This window comes from Oryzias melastigma, linkage group LG6, assembly GCF_002922805.2.
Source record: "Oryzias melastigma strain HK-1 linkage group LG6, ASM292280v2, whole genome shotgun sequence".
NCBI lineage: Eukaryota > Metazoa > Chordata > Actinopteri > Beloniformes > Adrianichthyidae > Oryzias > Oryzias melastigma.
Genome location: NC_050517.1, coordinates 19,566,955 through 19,588,712, shown reverse-complemented (window position 1 = coordinate 19,588,712; position 21,758 = coordinate 19,566,955). Strand labels below are relative to the sequence as shown.

At 40.7% G+C, this 21,758-nt stretch overlaps 2 protein-coding genes across 2 annotated transcripts in view; one reads left to right on the top strand and one right to left on the bottom strand.

Annotated features, from left to right (window-relative positions):
* Positions 1 to 975: 975 nt before the first annotated feature.
* pex11a (peroxisomal biogenesis factor 11 alpha) lies at positions 976 to 3,541 on the top strand. The gene is made up of 4 exons (XM_024282780.2): positions 976 to 1,048; positions 1,168 to 1,321; positions 1,435 to 1,550; positions 2,494 to 3,541. The coding sequence occupies exons 2-4, from the start codon at positions 1,266 to 1,268 to the stop codon at positions 3,060 to 3,062; spliced, it is 741 nt and encodes a 246-aa protein (XP_024138548.1). The 5' UTR covers positions 976 to 1,048; positions 1,168 to 1,265; the 3' UTR covers positions 3,063 to 3,541.
* Positions 3,542 to 3,608: 67 nt separating this feature from the next.
* The window catches only part of LOC112152915 (RNA polymerase II elongation factor ELL), a 23,692-nt gene continuing 5,542 nt past the window's right edge, over positions 3,609 to 21,758 (bottom strand). Inside the window, exons 3-12 of the mRNA XM_024282774.2 lie at positions 14,336 to 14,463; positions 13,765 to 13,919; positions 12,105 to 12,346; positions 10,597 to 10,721; positions 9,303 to 9,417; positions 8,490 to 8,940; positions 8,133 to 8,196; positions 7,653 to 7,824; positions 7,501 to 7,545; positions 3,609 to 6,243 (exon numbers count right to left, since the gene is read on the bottom strand). Coding sequence (XP_024138542.1) covers positions 6,133 to 6,243; positions 7,501 to 7,545; positions 7,653 to 7,824; positions 8,133 to 8,196; positions 8,490 to 8,940; positions 9,303 to 9,417; positions 10,597 to 10,721; positions 12,105 to 12,346; positions 13,765 to 13,919; positions 14,336 to 14,463 — 1,608 coding nt within the window. The 3' untranslated portion in view covers positions 3,609 to 6,132. The remainder of the gene's footprint in view (positions 6,244 to 7,500; positions 7,546 to 7,652; positions 7,825 to 8,132; positions 8,197 to 8,489; positions 8,941 to 9,302; positions 9,418 to 10,596; positions 10,722 to 12,104; positions 12,347 to 13,764; positions 13,920 to 14,335; positions 14,464 to 21,758) is intronic.

Below are 21,758 nucleotides of genomic sequence, written 5' to 3'. Positions count from 1 at the left end.
CAGGCGATAATTGAAAACCCCTAAAAGTCCTATTTAGGAACCAAAAGGAGTTCATCAGTAGTACGGGGTGGTTGGGAAGTATTCAAGTCTAAAAATGTCTGCTATATAAAACAAATTTGCATTGCTGGCGGTCAGGAGAATATAAAATAAGTAGAAATAGAAAATATAACAAGAAACTGTTGGCTGTTATTAAGCATATAATTAAATTTCTTTTTTTTTTTTTAGAAAAATGACTAATGTCTACATCTTCCCTTTCTCTTTCAAATTATTTTTAATCAATTTTCATTGTTAATAACAGTTTACCTTTAAATCTATTGAAAGGAAGTGTTCGTGTTTATTTTTCCCCCCTTTTATGGTGATCTTTCTTCTATGATTACTATAACCATTTCACATTTATTTTGAGCCTGTTCGTATACCACAACATTTTGGACTACTAAACTTGCTGGAAAAAATATTCTTTATGATATTCTGTTAACCACATTATTTTTAGGTTTTGTGAAGAACTCGAAAACAACAAGGTCTATTACCTCAATTTAATGTTACATTTAGCCGATTCCATATAGATAAATGTAAATATACCCACATGAAGCCGTCTTTACCTCTTTTCATTTGTCAAAATACAACAGCTCTCAAAAAGAAACCCATTAAAACTTGGAACTTATATGAAAATAGGAATCTAAAAACGTGGTGATACACTTATCTTTCCCCCATTTTCATTATGCTGTGATCTACTCAAATGTGTTATGTAATCATAATTTTATTTCTCATCTACTGTCATTTTTTTAGACCCTGTTTATCTTTGTGTTGATAATAAAGTTTTGTTCAGAAAAAAATACAATTATTATTATTTTGTAAACATTTTTTACTAAATAAAATCAATGTTTCACTACTGACAATAATGTTTTTACTTATACTATGTCACAATATTAGGTAATTTTCCACGTTTGAGAATGAAAAGCAAACATTCACAGTTTGTTCCGCCTCCTAAACTGTCCGTAGTGAAACAAGGAAGTTTGACTTACCAGCCGGTTCCAGCCATGAGTTAGACGTGAGTTCGGGAGGCTCGTGCCGATTAAAAACTTCTAATATTTATATTATCTTCTTTTGACTTTCGTTTACAACAAAATTTCACTACATAAATGCAAGTTTTGTTACTTTTCGAAACAGAAATTAAGAAGTACATGCTCCCCTTTTTAAACCTGGGAGAAACTTCGTAGTTAATCACTAGCTAAGTGGAACAGCTTGTGCTGGATTGGAGTTTAGCCATGGACACCGTGATAAAACTAACAAGCCAAAGTCAAGGAAGAGACCGCATATTCAGGTGGACTATACAAACTCCACTCTTTTTTAAATTTCATTGTACCTATTTATGTTTTAATTAAATATTGTGCTAGTCTTCTGTTGTTTGAGGCTAATATTTTCTTGGGATTTCAGGGCAACCCAGTACGCATGCGCACTGACTGTGTATCTTCTTCGGAAAAATTCAGAGAAAAGGGACTTAGTGGACAAACTTAAAAGTTTGGAGAAGAATATGAGCGCTGGACGAAAATGTGAGTATATAAAGTGACTTCATGCATATTCTAAGTCAAAGACACACTTAAGTATAGCGTTTCTAAATAGTGGTTCAGTATTATGTAAAACTAATGACACATAAATGTTCAAACTCCATACTCTTTGCTGCTCTGATGATGGACATTTCTTGGGTGCAATCTCTTTTGTATTCCGTGTCCCTAAAACCAGCCTTGACAAATTATAGATTACCTCCAGGCTAAATATTTCACCTGGGTGAAGTTTGGTCCTCTGCAGTGTTGGCATGAATGAATATTATTCAGAGTCTGGCTTGCGATAAGCCTGATTTATTGAAGGGCAGAGCGATGCCTTGAAGCAGCCGGTCAATAAAGGTCTAGTCCCTGTCAATGCTGTTGCAGTTTTGGAGGTAAAGCCTGCACCACAGAGGAACGTGCATCACTGAACGGCCTCTCCTTTGGGTTAGAACTGCAATCATGGACTCCTTCATGCTCGGATGGATGGACTTGTTTATCTTGAGGCACTCCTATTCATTCGTTTTAAAGCTTTTGGTCGTTGAATATCACTGCCTTAACTACTGATTTGATTTGGTTTCCAATTTAATTGACTTTTTATTTAAATATAATTCCAATAAATATACAGTTGTTTGAATTTATGCCCAAAAACATTTTGTTTTGCTTAGAAAATATTTCAAATTAAATAAAGGTGCATCTTGAATCAAATTATGAAAAAGTAGTTTTTAGCCTGAAAAAGAAAAGAAATGACTTTCAAAAATGTATTCATGGTAGTTGTTAAAATGAAGCCGTGACTTATTAAATGACTCAAAGGTGAATACTTCTGTCAGATAAGCTTCTGTGTTGCTTAATGGAATTCTGTTAATGAGTGTTGCTAGGAAATGTGGTCATGAAGTTTGCTATTGAATGGGTTCCTGCTCTAAAACTTTTTTTTTTTTTATTCTTTTGTCAGTGTTCAGGCTGGGAAATGCAGTAAATTCCATTGAGGCTGCGAAGCGAAGCATGCAGCTCTCTGACAGAGTGCTGTGCCTGTGCCTCACTGCGGCCAACATCAACCGCGCGCTCTACTTCATCTGTGACAACTTAGTCTGGGCCAGGAGTGTTGGTCTCCTCCGCAACATCGACAAAGACCGCTGGAACCTAAACGCCTCTCGCTGCTATTTTTACTCCCTAACAATGAATCTGATCAGGGACGTGTATGTCATCCTCCAGTTGATGCTGCAGAGAAGAAAAGACGCGCGCTTCAAACAGAAGATAGAGCACCATCTGAAGGAGAGCTCAGAGGCGGCTGAGGTTATCATCCCTCAGCTGGATGCTTTTGTTTTTGTGCTTTTGGAAACTCTAAGATCACATCCCACGGTTGCCTTGGACACCGTGAAAAACATCTGCGATCTCTTCATTCCCTTAGACAAGCTTGGTATTTATAAGTCCAACGCAGGAGTGGTTGGATTTTGTGGCTTTATATCTTCCCTGATAGGGATCGTAACCCTGGCACAACCCAGTTTAAGGATCAAACCCTGATAAGAAGGGTGGAGCTGTCGCGCTACACCAGCAACAACTCAAAAAAACGAGATTTCAAAATAAGTTTTTAACAGATTAATATATTTTGGTTGTGATTTTGTATAACTTTACTAATTTAATAGATTTTCTAGCTTCATAGATACTGTTGCACCAAAAGGGACGTTTATTGAACATCTTTGGGGGGTGGGAGGGGGGTCCTGTCGACTGTGTTTACATTGGTTTCATAAAATGCTGCTAAAAGTTTGTGCTTTGAGGGATCTTCCAGGTTAATGTGAAGATAAACTGTCCTGATTGGGGTTAAACTGGATGAAAAACACTTAAAAAATTTACGCACATTACCTTAAACTATGCATATCCTTTTAGTATTTAGGATCAAAGATGCAAATGTTTTGGAATTATGTGAACTTTTTCCAATTTGTGATGTTTAATTCTTAAGTTTTCATGAATTAAAATGTGAATAAATCACCTCAAATGTGTTATTTCTGTGATCGGTTCCTGTTTACATCTGTTCAGAAAGAGCGACACTGCCCTCTGGTGGACACAACACTGAATCAAAGAGTTTTATTTTTATTTCACGTTGACGATACACTTTTAGAAAGCTTTCTCCAGAGGATGACACCAAACGGCATCCCAACAGTTTGAAAAAATAGATTCCCTTTCATGATACTAGGGTTTTGCTGTGAGGAGTGAAGGAATTTAGATGAATTCCAACAAATTTATAATGGATTTGTTCGTAGTAACCAAAAAAAGCAGTTATATCTGAATGATAAATGCTTTATTTCACATTTCCACTGGTGTTCCAGTACAGATAAAAGGATCTGAAAGGTTTTCTGAAACCTAAAAATGTTGATTCAAATGTGCAGATGAGCAAATATCTTAAAGAGTATCTAGAGAACTAGACAAAATAAAGTAATTGAAGCACGTCAGTGCCTTGACTATTCCAGAAGGCAGCTGAGATAAAGTTTAAAGATTAGAACTTTTGAAAAGTAGAAACAGTGTTCAACTACAAGTTTGTAAATTTTGCTTTTTTTAATTTTTTGCTTATTTTTAGCAAACCAGTGACAGCTAAATGATAAGAACCTGGGTTTTCTGAATGTAAAGGCACCTTCAGTAGTTGGCTTCTGCTTTTCTGGAACGAACAAAAAGCAATAAACTGACAGCATTTCAAAAAGATCAAATAATCCTAATAAATTCTCCCTTAAACTCTCATCCGTGATAGTTGGGTGTAAACTTTCCTACTTTATCCGAAAAAAATGTTTTTTGTTTGTTTTTAATATGAAAGATGAACAAATGAATTAATGTGGATGTTCAACCAACAGAAACCTGTCCATGAACAAATCCATACTGAATTCCACTATATTGAAGATAGGGATCATTTCTTTTGGCATAGCACAGCTCTGAGATCATTTTTGTTGTACTTTGGCAACATTTAAACACCTATAAAATCCTAAAATCTGTCTTTTTTATTTGGGATCAGTGCCAGTCACCATCACATGCTAAAAACACGTTCCTGTCAAAACCTTGAAACATACCAGACAGTTCTTTAGTGTTAATCCGAAGAGTCGATGGATATGAGCCGACAACAGTTTTTGGGTCGTTGTTCCAAGACTAACGAATAAAGCTCATTTTGAATGGATTTCTGCCAGGAAAACTGAATTTCAGAAGACAAAAAACACAAAACTACAGATAAAAAGAGAATTAAGACACAGAAAACAAACAAAAAATAAGACAGATACATCTATTGTTGCATAACTACTCAGTAACTGAACTGTCCTTCAAAATAAGAAGACAAAATGATCCGAAAGTGTTTTTAAAATCAACTAAACCAGGAGCGTTTAGGAACAGCAGATTCATGGAAATGTTTGACAGACAGTAATTACTTCACTCTCTCCTATTAGGCCATCAGTAAGACAGTAGTCGGCAGTTCTGCTACAATAAATTGAATTTCTACGTCATGGTCACAGCTAATGAAAGGGGGAATAAACATCTGGTTAATCAGATGTTCCTCTCCTGCAGCCTCCTGAGGTCACATCGCTCCTTCCAGCACGGAGGTTTACCGTGACCACCAGCCCTCATGAAACACTTTGTGAAAGGCATCTGTCTTTGTCACATTCACCAAAAAAAATAAAACGCTAATGTGAATTTATGATCTCCAAAAAAAAAAAAAAAAAAAACAGTAGCCACTTCAACCAGAATTGAACAAATCTAATAGGAAAAACACTTGATTATTAAAAATAAATACCCTGTAAACTTTTTTTTTCCCTCCTTTCACTAAATCCATCGTTTACTGAAAAAATACCGCCGTATTTAGTAAACTTGAGAGCAAAAGGCTTTAGAGATGAGCTGAGAGAAGGCAGTTCATGGTTGTGGAGGCTACACTTGGGTAAAAGTGACGCAAACATCAGCATCGCCGGACTAGGAAAAGCGGTTTTGTGGCGAACCGACACGGCGTGGAAATGAAATGGAAAGCCACACATCTATGTCACGAAGAACAGTGGGCTTCTTAAGTCAATCAAGGTGGACACGCTTAGAATTTCATCCGTTGGTTTGAAAGACGTAACACTGTTAAAATAAATAAGAGCTAATCTGACTGTAGGAAACAGAGAGCGTGCTGTCAGCAAAAGTGAATAAACTCCTTTTTTTTGTTGTTGTTGCATTTAAATATAAAGACTTTTTCATACCCTTAAGATTGATTGTACCACCACTTCAATATTTCATAATTAATACTTTAAATTTCTCATAAGATATAGTTATGCAGTTAGGCAGGAAGGATCTCATCCGTCGGCGTTTGCCGCCTCAGCGTTTTACAGCAGAACAGAATCTAGCTACGATCAGAGCTGAAAGCCAGAATCTCACATGGTAACATTTGATCACAAGTCGGCGGTTTCAGCCCACTTCTGAGGAAAAAAAGAAGAAAATAAAAACACACTCCTCAATTCCATTAACACTCTGAGAAGTGATGTGAATAGTGTCTCAGTGACTTCTGGACCCGATCAAGCAGTCCTCGGGTCCATTTGGAGTCTTTTGGTCCAGTTGTGTTTCACTCCGAGAGAAAGGTCGAGCCCGGGTACTAGGAGAGTCCCTGTGCCTGGTCGTATTCTGCAATCAGACCTTTGATGTGAGACAGCTTCTTATGGAGATACTCGCATCGCTTCTTTTCTTCCTGGTACCCGGGAAACTTCTGAAAAAGGAAGAAGAGTCTTTGATTATCAGTGAAGACTTTTTAGTCTTTGCTCCACAATATTTGGCATTAAGAATCTTATTCATAGATCATGTACATAAACATACATCTGTGGTTTTCAGAGTATAAGTTGTAGTTTTTAGCGTAGTTTGGCCAGAGGCTCTTATATTCCTTATTTTCCTGAGGGGGACCTGGTGGCAGACAAGATGGCGGCTGAAAATCATTAACTGGAAGAAAGTCCAGAGCAGGAACATCACACCCCCACCCCTGTGTGACGCACATTTTGGTACAAAAATACTCATTTTTGGTCACAAAAGGCTAATATAACCGGTGACCCTGACAGTTATTTATTTATTTATTTTTTTGCATTTTAAGATTTGAGCTCTGCTGACTACGGGAGGCTGACGGGCTGCAGCCAAACAGCTTTGGAGGGAAAGGCTGACGATCCGTCCAGAGTGTATCCCACTTTCGCCCAATAGAACCCGGATGCTCTAGCAACCCCGCAGCTCCAGTGGGTTAAGGAAGTAGAAGGAAGCTCAGGACAAAAACCCTCCTATTGGATTAGTATTCTACCTGTTGATCGGGTCACTGAAAACGCAAGGCGCCCAAACCTGAGTTCTTGATTGGCCGATGCGACCTGCCAAAATTTTGATATTTCAATTCTGGCCGCGCCGCTCAAGTTAAGCTACTCCCAGACTGCCGTGCCACCCTCGTTATTCTAATCACGCCGCGGGACTTAAGATGGCCTCAATTCACATCTATGCCATTGACTTAACATTGAAACTGGTCACCGATGCTGCATGAAACGGGTTCGCTGTGAACATAACATAATAGTCTTGACTTTTAGCGGTTGTTTCCCACTAACAACCACTAGAGGGCACTGTAGGTGTGTGTGTGTCAGGGTTTACAACTGACAACAGCAAAGAAGAAGAAGAAGCGCTGCCTTAAATAAACACCGAGGAGAATCTTATTGTTCTCCTCCTGTACTCTCTAATTTTTTTTTATTTGCAAAGAAACATTTTTGCTTTTTCCTTCCTTGGACTAATAGCGAGTCATCAAACTGGGTTACAGAGATACAGAAGTAGCGCTGAAAGCTACAGTAGGTCAACAATTCTCCCTAAAGTGCGACTTATAAACGTTTTTTCTTCTGTATTGTGATTTTTTTTTGGCTCCTGTGACTTAAACTCTGTTGCAACTTATACTCCAGAAAATACAGTAAACTGCCCTTCTTTTGAATGAAACAACAGCAGAACTTACTTTCTTATACTTCCGATACTTTTGCAAAATTTGCTCCTCCATGAGCTGAAAGAAAATAAGAAGACAAAGGGTGTAAAGAGTGTTGTGTATGCGGTCATTTTGTGGTGTTGGACGGGGGGGCAGCTCTGACAGATTCTTAGCACAGACAGTACCTTGTACTCTTGTGTTCCCGGGGAGAGGGTGTTGATCTTTGAGCCCAACTGAACAAACATCTCTGTGATGGCTCCAATCCTGTCATGCAGGGCTCTGTATTCGTCATACTCCGCGCAGAAGTCGCTGCTGTACTGCTGACGCAGCTCCAGCGAGGTTATGCGGCTATATTTTCTGAAACAGAAAGAGAAAATGAACATTTTTTATTTTGAAGTTGAGAGAAAATTGAAGTATTTTCCAAACTCTCCACTAGATGGCACTGCATGTTAGAGGGCTTGGTGTTTAACAGCATGATGTGCTGAGCAGATGTATGAGGGGAAGAAATAAGATCATTTGTTTTCAGAGTAATTCTCAGTCAAGCTTTGCAGCAGCTTATTTATCCAGATCTTCCACTCGCCTCCGTTTCTCTGAATTTTTGCGGTTGAAGCTTCTCACTCACACCAGCACTTTTTTCAAAGATCTAAATATAGATGCAAACTTACATTAAATAATCAGGCACTTCTTCTGCTGAAGTTCCGTTAACAGGTGTTTTCTCCCTCTGGTGGTCTGCGGGAATAAAACAACAACATAATGCAATCCGTGTAATAATGCATCCAACATGTGAGCCATTAACAGCCGGCAGATAAGGTTCTGACGTGTGCAGCTGCCTGCTGAAGCACTTGACCATAGGTCAGCCAGCTGTTCTTCAGTCAATCATCAACAAGCTGCGAGGCAGCAGGGGGAGACCCGACAACAAGAAATATATGAACGTACGTTCGTACCGTTTTTTGCAACAATTGGTTGAAGATAGAAGACAATAACTGTTCAGGTTTATTGTGTGAAGTTATATTGAAGTTTACCTTTAAGGTTTTCTTGATTCTGCTTAAGGTCTGGACTCGTCTCTATCCACCCCGGTTTTAGGCGCTCCCGCTCCTTGTCTTTGTGTTTTTTGGACCTTTTCTTTTTATGCTGGCCGTTGGCTAGCTGCAGGTCCGTGCAAATAGAGCTGTCGTTTTGCTGTTGAGGCTTGGGGCTGGGAGCGGGAGGAGCCGCCTCGGTCCTCTCCGGTTTAGATACGGTGGGCGACTGGGCGAGTTTTTGCGGCGAGTACAGATCGTCGGGGAGATGATTGTTGGCTTTGTCGAGTCCGGCTTTGATCTGTGCGTTGGGGTTTGCGTGAGCGGAGGAGCCACGAGGCCTGTTGACGGCGCAGTCCGTGTGGGAGGGCGAGTGCAGCGGCTGACACGGCTCCGACAGCTTTTGCCTTTTTGGGGATTGGATGTTGGACGTCTCCAAGGTCAGAGGGCGTTTCTATAGCGAAGAAGCAAACACAGCAAGAGTAAGAAAGATGAAATGAACATAGATGGACTTCCTGCATCTAATTGTCTCAAGTTTAAGTGGGCAAGTTTGAATTTGTTTTTGGAGTTTTTTGGCACAAACATAACCTAAGAAGATATAATCTACACATTTACAGTACATGCCTTTGCAGAATAATCGTCCTTCTCATCAGAAGCCTAAATATAGACTTCTTTCCACAGGGAGGAAATATCTCTTCAGTTTCAGTAAAAGCTAAATAAAGTCTCAAGCTACTTTAAAACAAAACCTAACGCTCACCGGGACAAATAGACACACGTGTCAGAAGGGGAATGAGGAAAATTCAGATGAAAAATTACCACTGAGAGGTTTTTGGCAGGACTGAGATGCAACGGAGAGTCCCCGGGAGATTTGTGGAATGAATGGTTGGACTGGGGACTCCTCAGCTGGTTACTGTGCGACGGCTGAAGTTTCCTGAGGAAAGATTAAGAACACAGCACCTTCAGTCGGAGCCGGACCGCCGGATTAATGACCCGTGAAGCCAAACAGGAAGAGACAGTATGTCATGTCATAACGCTCGCCCTGGCGGATTCGCGAGGACGAGGATGAATGATCGCTACGAGAAAAACTGGAGAAGGAAGAGGCAATGATTACTGAAATTACTGCAGCTGTCAGTCTCGGCGAAACGAGGGGGGGCGGGGGACGAGACACAAAGACAGAACAAAATCCCGAAGAATGAGACTATAACCTCTGCTAGGCCACGCCCACTTTTCTGGTAATCTGTTTCCGACAGCTCCTTCCTCAAACAGATGCCAGAACAGAAAGTCATAATTCATTTACTCCAGAGCTCTTAAATATGACTCACCAAAAAAGAAAAGCTAAAAGAATTTAAATTTAAAAAGTAATATTTCCTAACTTTTCACAGCTCTGTCACTTTTGGCAAATTGTTATTATTGTAAGCTTTCTACACTTGGGAGGGGCGCTGCAATCCTCCAGCAGGATTTACAGCAGCGACACAAATCAAGCAGGCCATGTGCTCCACCGAGTTTTTTTCCCCCAAAAGTGTGGTCGAGCACATGGCCCGCATGCTCGCTGGCAGGCAGATGAAAGGTACGAGAGGAGAAAAGACACTCTCAAAGCTCATCCTTAAAACTCTTGCCATTTGGCAAAAAATAAAAAGGGGGGGCGCAGGGATGTTTTTCTCGACTTTAATGCGTCCATTGAGATTTTCATCGGTGCTGGGAAGTAATCAGTGAGGGCCAACTTCCATGTTCCTTTTTCTGGCTTTTTGTTTACAAAAACAGTATCTATCCCTCCTCCTGTCTGTGTGCGCCGACTCCCAAGGACAGCGGTCTTTGACACTTTTAGAAATGTAAATAATTGCTTTAATCCGATGAATTTCATTTCAAAGAAATGGACGCCAAGTCGTCCTTTGGAGCCACACCATGATTACCTCCTCCGAGCTCCTTTGAAGATTGATTTTTATGAACTGAATTAATATAGAAAAAAAAACCTTGAATGGGTTTTTGATTTTTACTACAATCCAAACTTGTAACTACGCTAAACTAAGCTCACCTCTTTTTGCTTACGAAAACCCTTTTATCTTACAAAGATAAAAGGATCAAGAGCATCGGTGCAGGTTTTGGTTCTCACCTGATCAGGAGTCTGTGTATGAGCTGCTTCTCCTCTTCCAGGTACCCAGCCCAATCTTTCTGAACAAATCTGTAGAACTCATCCTTCAGAGAATAGCTTTGGTCTTTAGGATTTAGTTTACCAACCTAGAAAAAGCAACAAAAAACACAGCAACAAATAAATCCACAAAGAAAACAGGAAGTATGTGTCTATTTCTGTCAAAAACAAGCTGATGCAAATTTACCAAAACTGACCCACTTTTTAAGTTAAGCTTTAGTCATTTGCACCGTATGTTTACTCGTATGGGTGCTGCAGAATTTGTGATGAAAATAAAACGTGTGTGGCAAGTGTTTCATGAAGTATTCGTAAGGCTAGTGTAAGTTGCACACAGTTATGATGTAATTTGATATCTCAACGGTACACTCTAGTCATTACTAAGGTGCTGGTTCTGGCCCCTTACTGATTGCACGCAAACAACACATGTACGGTGTGTGCACGAATATGTAAGTACCTGTAGGACACCTGTAGGAAGTCCAGATAAACTACATTCTGACGCCGGGCTCGCCGGAGCGGTATAGCGACGGCAGATGACTCACACTGGCTACGGTCTTGCTGCAGCCATTGTCCTGACCCCGGAGCATTCCAGCTCAGGTGCGATGAGGGAGTAAGGCTACGGAGCCGCAACGCTAGCCGTGTGAGCCCGGGGTAAGACTCTGAACTCGCATAATAACTCACGCAATAACCCATCATTTTTATAGGACGTAGCAGTAAACAAACCCTCATTCTGCCGTGATTTTGAACGATATTCACAACACTTCTTTTTCGGCATCACTCGCCTATGCAGCGGAAACCAGATGTTATTTTGAAAAATGTACTGGGTGCACTTTGCACTCTGGTTTAGGTCAATAGCCCCAACTTTACAAAAAAAATGCTCTGGCTTGGCAAAAATTTTAAGCCAACGAAACAGATATGGAGCGCCGCAGAGGCTGGACCGGACTGGTTGCAATGCAAGGACCTCTTACACTTTTCAAGTTGAGCACAGATTTCGTCGTACGCACCGGAGCTGGACTGGATGTGGTGATTGTCTAATTTCAATCAGTCAGGCTGCACTAAACAGCACTCACAGGTCCCTTTGCTTAGGGTTTGTGGGTGTTAAAAAAATTAAAAGTCTATACGCCTGTCTCACCTACTTCCCCCTTTTGTGTTGTAGTAGTTTATTTTGACCTGTCGCTTTAACTGTACTCACAGTAAAAAAAATGTGCATGAACATTTTTGTCGTGACTAATACTTTACATGCCAGCAGCAGTGACCCCACCCTTTTTTAAAAGATAATCAAAGAGCTATTCTAATGACTGTAGCAGGATAAAGTTGCAAATAAAGTGTCTGTTGCTCTCAGCTGTGTGAAACAGTCAGGACACAAGCAAACAACCAAATTAGGAACTTCTTAAAAATCGAGCTAAACTTGTGCAGTCGTTTATTCTACTAGTTGCGTCAGAGGACAGGTGTTGTTTGTCAACAATGTGACTCACCTCCTCCAGTACCGACATCAGCTCAGCCTTGTCCTTTAGGCTGGCCCGCTCCCTTTCCAACCAGAGGAGTACTTCCGGTTTTCTGTAGGGCTTCAAGGCCAGGAGATGAATGATGCGCTCCTTCAGGGGTCGGTGTGCCACAGGGCTCGGGAGCAGGCTCCTCTTGTTGTTGGGGGAGTGCTTGGTGCTGCTATCTGGACCTGAAATCAGCCCGTGCTTCCTCTGGACTTTGACACACCTGCCTTGAATCCAAACAACACCACAGGGGGTTTCAAACGGTGGAAGAAGCCGCTCTGATTAGAACTACTGAATCCCACTGTGATTCCGAAAGCTTTACTGCGTCAAATTACACCGAGCTTCCAGCTTATCTGACTGAACATGCCATTTATGATTCCACCCTGAGGCCACGCACACATATCATGCATAAAAGTTTGAGGCAGGCCCGCACAAGACAATTCACAGGTAATAAAACTTTATTCTATCTCTTAATTGCAATGCAGTCGGATTCGTGCAAGCACTGCCGATAAGACTGTTTACTGAAAAGGCTGTTTTAATCTGTGATTGCGTGGACCGACCTCACATACGTCTATCTAAAGAGGAAGCGTTGTTGAACGTATGTACGGCAGAGACAGCAGGTAAACAGAGGAGCCAGGAAACTACAGCCACTCCAACCGAGTCCCTTTCTTCCTGTTGCAGAGCTAATTCTGCTGGACTCACGTGTTTCTGGGGGGAATCTGTAGACTTTAATCTCGTTACAACTGTCTAGCCAAACTCAAACAACATTTTGCTTTCAGTGGTAAAGTGATAGAAGAAGAATGCAGAACAACATTTACTTTCAACAAATGTAAAGATGTCCCAACCCACACGGCAACATTTCAGACAAGCAACAACAAGAACCAACACTTTCCTGTAAGAAAACAGCTTCAGGAGTTTTCTAGAATTACTTAGCTGCCAGCTTCTCGAGACACTTTTAAATCTAAAAAGTGGACTCTGTTAGCAGTGATGTGGAGATTCTAAAAAAAAAGTTGAATTTATGTGTTGTCTCGTGTTCTAGCACGAGGTGCCAACAAATGTCTTGCTTATATGCCTCTCCACCGTACGCAAATGACACATAATTATCTAAATTATGGACATTTTTCTAAAGCAGGCTATAATTGTGGATAGACATTTATTTATCTTTTTTTTGATAGGTAAAGCATTGCGGTACCACAAAAAAAGGACAAAATAGTGCAGTCAACCGTTCATTTCACTGACTGCATCTAGGAAGAAAGGTTTGCATCAAGCAGGAAATGTGGAAGTAAACATCTTTTGCTGCTTCATTTGGTTTCCAACATTATGTAGTCTCAGATAGTTATATGATATTTTTATTAAAAGGAAATAAATGAGGCTGCAGTCAATGTGGCTGCATTTTAGTCAAAACTTTGTTAGTTTGTGTCGTGTTCAGGCAAGAGTCTAACAAATGCTAATGAATACGAGATGCTGTCAGGAAAACTGGATAAGTGCCTCAACAGAGTGAAAAGAACTGAATGATCGGGGGAAAAAAGTCCAACAAGTCAACTATATTGTAAATTTAATTTTATGTAATTACCAGATGGAAACATTCTGGGAATAAAACATGTCTTAATAAACTTCTTTTGTTCTAAGGAGACATAAAGCTTACTTGGCCCTGGTTTGATCTCAATGGCTGTGCGGCTCCAGATGTCCTTCTCCACCTGAGACATGCGTTCCCGGGTCGTCTGGTAGGAGTCATCTGTGGCACAAACCGTGATTTTATCCTGTATGCTGCCCTGGCCCTCCAGGTGATCCCTGCCCTCCCTGCGTAGAGGAAGACTTTTAAGTGGCTCGCCTTACTGATCATTGCTACAAACAGTACTTTTTTTGTAGTTTTTCATTTCAGATAGCACACACAACAGACTCTGTGGTAGAGTTTTTTTTTACAGAGAAAATGCAAAGCGCCACAGCCTAACGTATAACAGCACTGCACTAATGTAACCCGCTATAACCAGACTTGTGAGGCAAACACCCAGCTCCTTTGTTCTCAATCATTACTTGACACACCTTTGAGGTCAATTGCAGCATGACAACCTTTAGGCATAATTGCAGTTGACAATAGCTCGGCAGTGGCGCTGCCTCCTGTGGCGCTGATGAGAGAAGCCACTTTGGGCTCTGTGGTCTCTTCCGTCGCCTCCCGTTTGAGTTGGGAGAGTGGAAACGTGGGATTTGTCACTCACCCTGAAACATACTGGTGAATGCAGTCGAAGCTGGACTGAGGCTTGTCTTTGCTGTCACTGGATAAGTAGAAGGAGAAGACTCTGAATCCATCTGGAGATTCGGGAGTTGGAGCGGGGATCTTTATGTACTGCACAACAAAAACACAAAAAGAGGTTTTTTAATTTTACAATCTGAGAATTAAAAAAAGGGGTTAATTTAATAGCATTGTTTCAGCTCAAAGTGAGAGTCAAAGGTCTGTATAAGAAGGGAATCTACTTTTAAATATTTGACAGACTGCAGCACAAAAATGACTGATACTAATCTATAGAATGCTAAAATAAGAGAAGACAGTGTTGCAATGGTCCAGTCAAAGTCTAGACCTAAGTGCAAACAAAACACCATCATGTCAACAGAGCTGTGCATGAACAGTTGTCTGCAAACCCCAACAAACTGAAGCACTGCTGTGAAAAAGAGTGGGCAAAAATGCTAACAATCGTGTCAAAAACTAAATTGTAGCAAAGTTTTGATAATTTCTCCACTTCCAAAAATGATTTAATGATCAAAATTATATATAAAAACATTTAATTAAAATTGTTTCTTTAGTTACACTTATAAAGCGGATTAAGTGTTGATTTTCACATATTAAAATAATAGATTTAGAGGCTAAATTCCAGTGGTGACATGGTATTTTGCAAGTAGTTGTCCAGTGTTCTCTGCTATGCACTGTTTTCATTGCACAGTGAGTTATGCAATGAGGCCATTTTATCTCTCCAAGTTACATGGTATCTAAAAAAAAATCCTGATACCAGTAAGATGACAAAGCAGGTATTTGATTGTAACACATCCTTGCATTTTTTATTTTATTTTATGTTTGGCTTTGATTTGTTCAACAGAAGTGACCTAAATAATTTGTTGCTGAAGTTTTTCAACATTCCTCGGGGTAAAACTGCAACTGCTAATGAACGGAAAGGAAAGTACAACAGAAGCGTAATGGGCGTTTCTTTCACACCTGATGACATCCCAATGTTCCAACAAACAAGCCAGCAGGGTAAAGTCTACCTCTGTAACTGAACGGTTACATAAAATGACCTAAAAACCCATTTCCATAAAAGGATACTTTAACATAGAAAGTCATTAACCAACAGGTAACATGACCTTTAAAGTACAAGAGGAGGTAATGCCTAGAAGTCACTCTTCGTGTGAAAATCAATTAATATTTCTGCTAATATTTGTGTCAACTTTCAGTCACATATCAAGGTGGAATCTCCATTTTTTTTGGTGGATTTAAACCAAAAATCTTCTAATTGAGGACGAGCCGTATGGCTGAGAGCTCGGCGCCCCTGGCAGATGTGTCAGGCAGGACTTTAGCTGTCACAAATATCCAGTCAAGCGGCAAACCCACAAGCGTTTTTTTTTTTTTTTAAAATAGAACAGAGCCAATGATCAGCTCCTATCCACGACTCCCCTCCTCCTTTTTTTTTTTTTTTAAACCCTATGAATCCCACTCACCCTACCCCCCAACCGCCTCCAGCTTTCCCTCAAGTGCACAAGTCCACCCATGTCAACACAAAATGCAAAGCCACCCACAAGGGCAGGGGTACTTAAGGCACAGCTGACCCTTAAATTTGACCTATTTACATCGGGGTGTTAACATGATGAGCAGAAGTACTGTGCATGTGTCTGCTGCTACTTTTATGCAAATTGGCATATATTTATAAATATAGAAGCCAAATTTTACATTTTTTTTAAATGAAGCCATGATAGATTTAAACAGTCACCACTAGAAAATAGCCACAAATTCCTTTTTTTTAATTTTGAGTCAAAGGCAGTCCCCCTCCACCATGCTTTAGGTTTGCCTGTCATCCATGCCACCGTGTACTCTTCACATTCTAATTCTAATCAGTGTCACTCGGGTCAGACTGTTCAGAGGTCGCCCCGACTTTATTCCCAGCTTCCTTCCCAAGCATATGTTATTTAACCCGTTACTTCCCAGCCTCCTCATTTCTCAAGTGGGGCCTCTCGAGCTAATCTCATAATCACAAGTTCAGCCCTCGTACTACTGTACGGCAGGTGACTGTGTGACATCAGAAAACAACACAGCTGCTGTGTGTTCTGCCAAAACTAGATTTAGAAAATACACGGTCATCTGAGACCAGCTTCTCGCTAGCATAATAAGATAACAGGGTTGATGCAAACCGTCTACATTCAAGTGACCTTTGCCGGCATTGTGTGTTCACTTTTAGACATTAGCTGCAAATCAAAGCGTCATGTGTGTAAGTTAACAGTAAGTGAATCCTGGGAAAACAGGTGGATTTGGAGTACAACTGGGGAGATTTCGGTGTTCAGCTGAACTAGAAAAAGATCAATTGAGGCAGTTTTCAAAGGAAAAAAGTCCAATGTTCTTTTTTGAAAACTCCAAGTTCTTTAATGTGTTTTGGTTTTAGAGGCCATCATCTGTTGGGAGTAGCAGCATTTGAGGCAGTGACTGGAAAAAAAAAGCTGATAAAAGCAGTCTGGTTCAGTGCTGGTATGAGTCTGGAAATGCTGGAACTGATTGTGGGGAGAGGAATGTTGCATGAGGTGCACAACATAATGAACACCACAGCACATCCTCTGAGCGCTGTTCTGGTAAACAACAAAGTGTCTTCAGTCAGAAGCTTCTTCAGATCTGCTCCAACACAAATAAACTCTGATTATTCCCGTTTGACACAATGTTTTTTTTTTTTTTTATTCAATTTTATTTAATTTGTATATGATGATCCGGGTATATTAGGAACAAAAATGATCGGTTCTAACACTATATAAAGGTTAATTTATTGGCTTAAACAAAGTGATACATTTAAGGAAATAGCCAGATAACTGCAATTCAACCATTCAGCTGGTGTCATTTTCATTCCAGCAGCTAGCTAGCAACTGTACCGAGCTTCACCAAAACTAACAGCACAGCAGAATACATGAACCATCTCAAACCCACAGTTCATTATGTCATCAGTCCCCCTCATGCAATCTGCTCTGACTTTTAAAGGTTTTAATCGACGACACATCTTGTGCAAACAGGTTTGTTATCCTCGAGCTTCTGTCAGTCAAGATGTAGGTGTAGATTTACATAGACGCTGAGTCATAGGCATCTCCATATGGAGCTGTGGCCTGGTACCCCCTGTGGCTCTGTGTAAGTATGTGTGTGTTATCTTTTTGTCTTTTTTTGTTGGCAGAGGAAACCTTACATTCTCAAAGGTCACAACGACGGCCTGAGGACTAATATCAAGCTGTCAAATATCAACATGTCAACAGAGAAATCAGACTTTGTAAAAAATCTCCATGTGGCAGTGTCGATGAGTAAACAAAAAAATCCATTAGAAATACAAACGCGGAACCAAGTTGTGGAGTAAATTAAAATATAAACAGCTTTGGATTTGGACATTAAAGCTGAAAATTTGAAGCTTGAGGAAGAGAAAAAAAAGCAGCTTCTACAATCTTGGAACAAACGCTGCTGAGTCATGTCAGACAGAAGCCTGTATGGGTCAAACCTAACCCATTTCTTCCTGAACTGTTCGATACAGACATGACCATATTGGAGCCAGACAGCATTGTTTCTATGGGAACCACTATTGCCAATCGAGAGTAAGCTTGCTGGAAGTCCACACCCCTACTACTTGAAAGCAGGATGAACGAAATCTGTCAGGGGCCAGTAGGCAATTGATTGGTCATTTTATAACTTGAAAAATATACAATAAAGAAAAAATATAATGAAATAATATATTAGGATTCGCAAGAACATGTTAAGAATAGGTATTAGAGCAAAAATGGCTATTCCGACAAATGTAATGACCGAACAATAGCTGTTTATTGCTCAATAGAAGTCTAAAGGGTTTCGGCTTCTTGGAGCCAGCGGGCACTTCCTCTTTGGAACGTGAGGGGGGAGGGGTTACTTAGTCCAGTTCTCATACACAGCCGATGCTTGTGACACTTCAATCAAATTCTGAGGTGTGACAGTAAACAAAATGAGAAGAGTATCCATGCAAGCGAGTTTCTTTCGGCAGTTACAGTCAAGATCACCCGAATGGCAATCACAAACGCCTTGACACCCCCCCTCCCCTCACGAAGAACTGCACAGACTAATACAATAACTGCCTGTGTGGCTGCAGCCCTGCTACATCTGCTAATCCCGGCCCCGTGTGTTTGGAGATGTCAAATACTTTCAAGCTGTTTTAAGGTGTGAACTGGACTGGAACAGAAAAACTTGGCAGGGGGCTCAGCATTTGAACAAGGACAAAGGGCACAGTTGGTGGTTCTTCTTGTGAAATTTCTCTCTTCTTCTTTTTTTTTTTAAACTCTGAGCGTGTTTTAACAGTTTGTCTTTGATGAGGTTAACCAAAGTTGAACAGAGTTAATGACCCTGGCGATAAGGAAAGGGAGAAAATCTGAGAGACTTGTTGCCCTCGCGCCGTCTTAACTAAATATCTGCAGAAAAAGAGGAGTAGATGGCTCCTCTTTGTCTTTTTCTCTCCAGAGGAAGGCAACGAGGATAGCTGTTGTATCTGGAATGGCAGCACTGAGACAGGAGCAGGAGCCTGAATATGGGATTTCGTCTGAAGCCTCATGCCACTGTCTGTACTGACACTAGTTACTATTGTCTTCTCATCTGAACCTACTCAAGCATAGCTGCTCTGGGAGCTGTCCGTCTTTTGTTCTAGCTTCTTCCCCCACAAAGCTGAGTGCAATGGCCTGTCAGGCTGCCTGGATTATTCATGAACAGCAGGGACGTGTAACTGTGTGTCGCTGCGTGGTAAAAGGGAGGGATTGGGAGTTTTGGTCTGCGCATGGAGGGGATGGGGGTGGCAATAACTCCCAGTAGAGCCAGCGCATGAACGATGGCCCTAAATGCTCTTCGTCTAGGAATGTGTAGCTCGGTGGAGGGAGGGGGGTGGTTGTTGACAAAAGCAAGTGTCATATAATCCCCTTTTTTCTTGTTTTGATAGATGGGTTCCCCCAACGTTTAAATTGATACAAGATTGTTTTAACAAGGGAAATATTACATTTTATCCACAAGAAATGGTGTATGATTTCTTATCACTGGTGTCAAGATTTCTATACAAGGATTTCTAAATTATCTTTAGTCAGCAGCCAAAAAACAGAATTTAATTTTCTCAGAGTTTGAGCTTTGATTGATTTAAAGATGGTGCTTGAGAATCTTCATGAAAGGGGGTTGGTAGTTACAGGAAAAGCTAAAGCAAGAGAAGGGGGGTACCAGGAGTTGGGGCTGGGATAAGGGGATGGGCAACTGTCGCACAACCCCCAAGGTACTGCCTGTTATGCCAAGCAGAATCCGTCATATTCCAAGAAGCACTGACTAATCTGTCAGCTTTAACAAACGCTTGCCGTTTCTTCATTCTTGACAGCTCCAGCCTTCGTTGGAGACACCTTCCCTTTCATACAAGACTGACAGAGACGGCAATTATATTGACATTTGTTTTATGTTGACTTGGGTCACTCTTTAAAATAGAATCCATTGGACATTCACTAGACTTGGATTTTTTGATCAACACGTTAGTGCGCATTTGCATTTCAATGTTGACAAGTTAAGAGGTTTCTTATAACAATCTCTAACTTGGATACACAGTCACCAGTATGGTATTTCACTTAATTGCCAGAACTACACCTTCCTATCCACATTTTTTCCCCTTAGCTATTGAGCTAGAAGGCAAGCCTGATTTTAATGGGGGACAAAAATTGAACATTGCACCTAAATGAACTGATAAATTACATTTGGTGGAGCAAAATTACTATTAAGCACCCATGGGAGTGTCTGTTTTAAGAAAACTGCACCGATCCACAAAACAGCTGTAGTCATCTCATTGTAATAATGACTCAAGATGTGTATCAGGAGCAGCTGAGATTAGCTCTGAGCTGGGAACAAGCTCACTTGTTGATGATCAGCAGTGAGTTACTTGTAGCCACAAGCCCCACCAGCATGAACCTGTTTAGCTAAAAACACTTGATGGCTGTTCATTGGCAATCCAGTTTGCTAAACAACAGGAGCAAGTAAAAAAGAAAGAAAAAAACGTTCTGGTATTTATTACCTCTGCCAATAATAGCAGGATAAAAAAATGATTAACGAAAGACAGCAATTAAAAACCTTGAAAGCATTTCTGCTAAATTTAATTACATCAGACTTTATTTATAATCTGTATTATCTTTTTAATGCTACACTAAACTGTTGGTCTTTTCTTGTCAACAACAGCTTCTCCTTCATTTTTGATTATTTTTTTCAATTTTAGGACCTTTTGGTCGATTGTTATCCAATGTTGATTTGATGAGTTTAGAGAAAATCCTCTTGCACTAAAGGATCTCATGAGATTTATTCCTAAAATATCCCGTATGATCCCAAACCTCCTCAGCACTACAGCCTCTGCATAAACACAGGCGAGTAGGGACTTTTGCTTTGGTCGACACATCTGGATGAATAGAGTGGCGTGTGCTCTTTCAGGAACACGTGGGACAGCGCTCCCCGTCGCTGCTGTGCCACTGGTAGAGGATGGCTCGAAAACTGCATTCCTGTTATTGTTATTCTAATTAGCTTCCAGAATAAAAAAAGCGTGAGCATGCACACGTACACACTGACACAGTGCAAGTGCTTGCGCTCATTGCCAGCATGAGGCAAAGTGGGGGTCGAGTCAGAGCAGCCATGTGTGAGATAGAGGCCCTGACGTCTCCTAAGGATGCAGCCAAGGCATGGGGTGAAATGGCACAATAATCAAGAGGGCAGGCGGGAGGGAGCCCACGGAGAGCTCTGCCCTTACACACAGTCACCATGAGAATATCCTTAAAAGCACCTCTACATTCCCCTCATCCCCACGCCGCTGCACTCATGTGGCAGCTGTGCACATAAAAACAGACAGGGCTATAAACAAAAACAAGTACCGTGGCAACAGCAATTCAACATTTATGAACCAAGAAGGAAATTAAAGCAATAAAACAACTGAAACAACGTGACACCGTTTATATGCATTGTGCCTGTCTGTCATTATCTTGAACCAATAGATGGTAAAGAACATGTTTACCATGTAACGGGAGCAATTCAACATTAAGCTAAATTCTATTGTGGTGAATTGTAAAACTATCAAGTAATTGGTGAAAGAAACAATCGTGTCAATAAGTAATTTTTACAAAGTCATCAACAGCTGAATAAAAGATATTTACTGGATGTCACTAAATAGATCATGCAGGCTGCAAAGAAAATAGGCATTATGATGTGAAATTCCAGACCATGGGAACCCAGACCAGCCCTGAATGCATTTTTTAATCCTCTGTGATTTCAAAGTAATCCAGAATTTCTTTTTTCCCCTCTCTGCTTCAAACCCGTTCAGTTGAAATTCCTCTGATGTTGCCCAGTTTAAAGTCGGTTTGCCCCACCGCAAGTCAAAGTGATTGTTTTTTCTGTCT

Excerpts from the sequence above, each read along its gene's own strand:
- pex11a (XM_024282780.2), top strand. The coding sequence starts at position 1,266 with ATGGACACCGTGATAAAACTAACAAGCCAAAGTCAAGGAAGAGACCGC. Across the intron at positions 1,322-1,434 it reads GGAAGAGACCGCATATTCAG|GGCAACCCAGTACGCATGCG; the intron begins GTGGACTATACA and ends TTGGGATTTCAG. Across the intron at positions 1,551-2,493 it reads TATGAGCGCTGGACGAAAAT|TGTTCAGGCTGGGAAATGCA; the intron begins GTGAGTATATAA and ends TTCTTTTGTCAG.